The sequence below is a fragment of the Nanorana parkeri genome, unplaced genomic scaffold (genome assembly GCF_000935625.1).
Source record: "Nanorana parkeri isolate BGI_ZX_2015 unplaced genomic scaffold, ASM93562v1 scaffold357, whole genome shotgun sequence".
NCBI classification, from domain to species: Eukaryota; Metazoa; Chordata; class Amphibia; order Anura; family Dicroglossidae; genus Nanorana; species Nanorana parkeri.
Genome location: NW_017306625.1, coordinates 1138331 through 1144918, shown reverse-complemented (window position 1 = coordinate 1144918; position 6588 = coordinate 1138331). Strand labels below are relative to the sequence as shown.

General features: G+C 36.8%; 1 protein-coding gene across 1 annotated transcript in view; it reads left to right on the top strand.

Moving 5' to 3' along the window:
• EPDR1 (ependymin related 1) overlaps positions 1-3489 on the top strand; it is a 32340-nt gene extending 28851 nt beyond the window's left edge. The window contains exon 3 of the mRNA XM_018558772.1: positions 3036-3489. Within this exon, the coding sequence (XP_018414274.1) occupies positions 3036-3226 (191 nt within the window). The 3' untranslated portion in view covers positions 3227-3489. The remainder of the gene's footprint in view (positions 1-3035) is intronic.
• Positions 3490-6588: the final 3099 nt, after the last annotated feature.

The following is a 6588-nucleotide window of genomic DNA, read 5'->3' as shown; positions in this document are numbered from 1 at the left end:
ATATATACACAGTATAAATTAAAAAACAGATATAAAACAACAGTTTGAATAAGAAGCTAAAATAAAGTTAACCCAGAACCATTATAGTTTCTCATTACAACAAACCTCTCTATTTTTTCAAATACCAATAGAAAAATACTAGAACATACCTGTTTTACCTATAGGAAAACTGAAAAAGATATTACCTTTAAAAGGATGAGATGAAAGTGCATAAGGAATTTCACTGACCTTATAGGAAAGGAAGCTTCCTTAGTTACCTATAGTGATGTGCACGTTACTAAGGTCAACAATGCCTGTTCATTTACTTCCAGAGCTTGTTATCCCTAGAGCATAGCTAAACATTAACGCTGGACACAGTGGAAACTTGTATATTGAAAGGTAGACAGTATGGTTCCCATGGGAAGTCTGCAAACCTTACAGTGCTATGAATAGGTTCACATGTTACTCTGAATAGGTCTGAGATGGTAATTCAATTTATATTGCGCAAAGTCCTTTTTTTATCCAATACTTTTTTTTTCTTGAATTGTCTGTACAAAGACTGAGATCCCTCTGGTGAGTGTACACTGGCAGAAATTAGAGAAAAACAGCTGCAAAATGTCTGATGTATTGACCAGTTCTTGCAACGTTAGTACATGTGATTTCAAGCACAGAGTTGGGCAATAAAAATAATAAATATCACTTTGGAAAAGCACCTGCTATGGCTTTTAGCAGCTCTCAAGTTTATTCACTGTGCTGAGTCATCTGTTAACCTTCTAGTATCTAAATACATCTAACAAATATCAGTATTTAAATTTATATCTAAAGATGCCCTTAGACATCAGATGATCTTTATCTTATTGGCATTAGGTGATTATTTTCTGTCCAGATGTAATGGCTAGACATAGAGCTCAGCAGATACTCTCAGCAGACTGATCGTTAGAGGGAAAGGCCACTGTTATGCTGGCCATACACCTATTGATTTTCTATCAGAAATGTTCATTGCTGCCAAGAACCCTCTTTCGATTCTAACTTAAATAGCCCATCAAGCACAGACCAATGTCGTTTTCGATAATCGTTCGTTAGCAAAACTAACTCGCTGAATTTTGTTGAACGACAGACTGGATTTTCATTTGCGCGTGTGCAGTGTTCTGGCTGCGATTTTTGTTGTTGTTAGAAAACACCACTAATTCATCAATTTTCGTACGATTACAAAAAAAAGTTTTCCAGCCTGACCGATCGAGGAAATTTGCCCAGAAGTACAGTAATTAAAATAGTTTATTTCCCTTCAAACAGAAACCAGTGGTGCTGTTATGCCTGGTTGCACTCAAAATATGATTTAAAATATTTTTTTTTTATGGCAGGGATCGAGGACGTTGGACGGGATATAAAGAGAATCAGATCATCTGCGTAGGCTGCCAATTTGTGAGTCCCCGAGGGAATCTGAAGGCCCCCGACGGAATCATCTGCCCTAATGGTGCACAGTAGGGATATTGTGCTAAAGAGCGTTTGTGGGACGCCTCCAGTCTGTAGATTTGGTCTGTCAAAGTAGAAATCTGTTCAGCCCTTTCGATTTAAAATATTTTGACTTTAGCACAAAGTTATCTTTCACTGTGGAAGTGTCTGCACTAGAGATCAGGACATGAGAGAACTAATTGGAATGCCATGCATCACCATCAAGTCATTGCCTTATTTGAAATCCATAATGTAATTAAGTCAATCACAATAAATGTAACATTACATTTGGTTAGGGTGGGAGCATGGGAAACCAAAATATTACATTACAAGTTCAATTCTAGCTGCAAATAATGTGTTCTGTGAGGACCAGATTCAGTGGAACATCAGCAGAACTGTTCCTAGGAGCTCAACTCACTGGTTACAAGCAGTGTAGCCTATTCAAGCATCACCTCCAACAATCTGGATACAAATGAGTTATGTATAGGTTAACTATAAGGTGATAATCCTTGTACTTTTTAGAGCATGTTTACATTTCTATCATGTTGGAAAACCTATTTGTGAGAATTCTTTTTTTTTCACAATGCATATGCCACGTTTGCACATTGGCCAACGACAAAGTTGCTGTGGCCTTGTTACAATAGCAATGAAAGAGAAGATGGACAAATGTTTCACAACCCATAAGTTTTGTTAAAACATCTACCTGTGTGTGGTCAAATTCCATTTGAAAAGGAACTAAGACATGACTTTTACAACTTTTTACTGTATACACATATGGTGAAGTCTGATGGCTTTGATTTCTCACACAAACTAAACTTCCAGAAATAATAAAAACAGTCACAACATGACTTCATAATAGTTAAAGTGATTTTAAAGTCAAAATGTTTTTTGAACTATTTCAAATGCTGATCAATTACAAAACTACTTACAATGAATGCTGCTCCTTGATGTTAAAATGTTTTAGCTTCCTGCAGAATCAGCTGGTCCCCTGAGCACTGGTGCGGATATCCTGTTGTAGGGTGGCTCTTTTCCCTTGCAGGGTCCTATGGAATCACCCTTGTGTGTTCTAGTAAGCTGTGTGTGTCTCCACAAACACAACAAGGCAAGTTAGTCCCCTTCTCCCCCCTTCTCCTCCCTCACTCTGTCCTCCTCCAGTCTCCATGCTAGTAGATGGAAATCTGCTAGAGACCATTCTGTCCCTTGTGATCTTGTTCTGATTTAAAAAATTAAGAATTACTTTGCTTGGGAATGTATATTTGTTTGATCTGGATCCATTATTGAAAAAAAAATTCAAGAGTTTAATACTACTTTAAGTAGATTATAATTTCCTCTTATAAAGTTTTACAGGGAATATTGGCCAGGAGGGCACCTTCATACAAACAACATTATCATTTCAATGAGCTGTTTTACACATACGCTAGCCAGTAATGAATGGGCACAGAAAATCATTTTACCGTCCAATATATCCAATATGTAGACTGCAGTATTATTTAAAATGTTACATACTTGTTGGAATTCACCAGTGTAAAAAAACAGTGTAATTTTTCCTTTAGAAAGTGTGCAGGTATCAATTTTCTCATTTGTTTACTGTGTTTTGCCTACAGATGAAACCTGGGTTGGAGTGTACACAAACAAGGATTGTTACCCAGTGCAAGAAACCTACACAAAGAATGACAGCATGACTACCTCCACGCGATTCTTTGACTTAGAGCTTGGCTTAAAAGATCCATCTGTATTCACCCCTCCGAGCAGCTGTCAAATGGCACTGCCACTATTAATGAGTAATGGCTGCTGAGACTAATAGGCATTGACAAGTGACTTATTATACACTATGAATTAAAAATCAGCTTCAATTTAGAAAGGATAACAGTATTGTTTTCATGCTAAAATGAAAAGTTAGAAAAGTTAATTTTCCACATGTTTTATTATATATTATATAGCTACATTTCTCTAATTTCTTGTGACCTGAATAATTTATAAAGCAATACTAGGAATGATAGCACATTTACCACAATCCCTCTTGACAGGCTTAATTGGAAAACAGTGCAAGTAACAGAGTGCCAATGGTAATCTACTGCACATGGTACTTAATTGAAAGAAGCAGTCATTTGGTTCTTTACACTGTCTTCTGTGTCTGGGTTAAATAGTAGAATGATATGGACACCGGCACTCCAATAGTAAATAGAATACGTCTATTTAATGACGTACATGCAAAAGAGTATAGTACACTTAGTGGGTTAAATAGTATGCACAATACTTCTAGATGTATATGTGAGTAGAATAGAAATATGGATTCTAAGATTGACAAATATTTTATAGTCTTTCTAAAGGGCAACATGTTCACTTTAATTGCTACATGAACATCAGCATGTAAGATTTTTGCATTTCAATAGAAACACACATACTTTTCACCCTTCCCTAGGTCTTACCTGGAAAGCAGTACGGCGACTTGCTTTATCACTTTCTGACCTGGAAAATATTTTTTTAGCACATGTGAATTGTTTGTCATTGACAGTTAATAGAAAACTATGGGGTAAATGTTTTTCCTCATAGTTCTCTTTAGGGTCACGGGAGAACATATACTAACATATACTAACCTCCTTCCGTGACCCAAAGCTCAGTATATAGTGGGCTATTGCCGACGATATACTGAGCCATCCCCTCCCCTGTTCATTCCTCCACTCAGCGCTGGAGGATCAGAGAGGAGAGGGGGGAATCCCTGCGGGGAGCGGTGTCTGACAGTCACCGCTCACTGCAGGGAGACGATTGGGAAGTGAGTGGATCAGCTGCATGTTTCTACTCACTTCCCGATCTATAGAGCCTACCTGTGACAGCTTCTTTGTCACAGGTCAGCTCTAACTATGAGGATGAGTGGAAACCACTTACCTCATAGTTCTCCTTTAAGCTCAGGTTTTGGTGGTATATGTGGTTTAAAGTAGCTGTCATGTTAATAAATAATATGTCATTTATCTCTTGTGCCCTTGAGCTATTAGGAAGCCAACTGAAGGGTTCTCATTCATTCCTACTGCCATGTACTCTGCAAAGGAAATTAACACATTTAAAATGCATAATGAACATAAATGAACCCAGTAGCACAGACAAAAGCCCCAAGTAATGACAATGCAATTGGATGGAACTAAGCATTCATATACACAGATAATGCAACTAAAGTCCCTGATTTTTTTTTTTTTTAATCCAATGACTGATGCAACCCTCTGGTATTCACCCAAAATAGAAACCAAAAGAAAAATATGGTATATGTACTTCATAAAAATATCTCTTGCTGCCTGCTTTATATGTTTATGAGGACAGCTATGTAGACACAGTCAACTAACAATGCATAGGAATGAAGTAATCAAAACTACATAACATTTATTCACAAAATGGTGAAGAGTTTGGAAAAGGCAGGAGAAGTGAACAATCTAGGACAACATAGCTGAACTGGAAAGTGAACTGAATTGGAGAATTTGTACTAATCAGCTATTTTGGCCTAGATGTTCACTTCTGCCTTCTCCAAACTATTCAGCCTTTGTGAATAACCCTGTTAGTTACATCAGTGCATGTTGTCAAACCACTGCCAATAAGATAGGTGGCTAATCTTGTTTTTGTATGCAATTTACAGTATATATATTTGCATTGCTAAATCTTTTCTGTGCATGTATGTGCTATAACACAGTTTTACACATTATTTTGCTTTGTTTGCTAATGAAATGCAAAGATCTTCTTGTTTGTTGGGTATGGAGCACATTGTTTTGGGAGTCATCTGATTAAACATTAACACCCACACGGCATCTCAAACAATCTCAGGTTTACTTCCTTGGGATCATGGGACAATAGCACATAGAGACCCAGTACCTTATAATAATTATATTTAAGGTTCATGTTGAGTTCTTTGAGCAGTTGATCCAAACAATACAAATAACCCTGAGGTTTAATCTACAAGAGTTCCCATTGGTAAGCTGTAGGTTATCGACATGCGTGTGCTTTAATGTATCAGATTCCACCAAACACTGAAATGTCTGCCTTAACTTTGTATCTATTCCTTTATATTTCAGGATACTCAAGTTGTTCTTACATGCTTTGTATACAGCTGCAAACACAATCAGGGAGGGCTCATTGTGGAAAAAACTAAAATAACTAACATACAGATATTTTATGCATGAATAACATCTGAGGGACAATCTTAAAAAAAACTGCAAGAAGGATAATAATAAAAGTCTTATTACTAAACTTGTTTACAGTGTACGTGACAAGTCATTTGGTCCCTTTGTGGCTGGACGTACAGTGTACGTCTCCCGTCACGAAGGGGTTAAAAATACATCATACTATACCGTAAATTTTTTAGCTAAAATATTCTGGTCATTTGTGGACAAATAATTTATGTTGGGTAAATATTTTTTTTTTCATGTTATATTTTGACTGACCTTTACCATGGTAAAATATCAATTGGATTTCTTTAACAGCTCTTTTTTACTCTGGTGTTCATGTGGTACTGTATAAGTTACTGTAGATGGCAATTATGTTTTTGATTTACTAAGCTCAGGAAGACTTCTGATCAGTTTTTATGTACCACTGAATCAAATATCCCTCTCCAGTTCAAAATGTATTTTCTGTTCCTTTAACAAGGAACCATTTGCAATTTCATGGCACAGTCCACCCTTTAAAAATGATAACTGTACACACATTAATGAAGAAATGGGCATTCATTATTTTTTTGCATTTGACCCTGCCAAGCATTGCAGCCCCCTCTGTATGGACCTTCGGTGATGGAACTGGGGGAAGTAATCAATGGGCTACAAGTGCATCGCAGTACTCCATTGAGATCTAAGGACTTGCAGCCTTTGCATTTCCAGATCTGCGAATGAATGATACCAGATTCAAGTGAATACAGAATCCTGCAAGGAGAAGAACCCTGGGACTCTGGTAAGTGGAGTCATTTAGGATGGGACTGGAGAATGTGACCATGCTTCATGTTACACCCTAAATAAATAAATAAATGGTTAAAAAGGTGGAGTATGCTTTTAACTATGGCTGTTTGTGACAGTTTTAGTTTCAGTGCTGAAGTTAAAAAACAATATAAGACACTGGTTAACACAGTAAGACCGATTCCTACTTTTTTACTTTATAAACAAATAATATATCACATATCGTTATAAA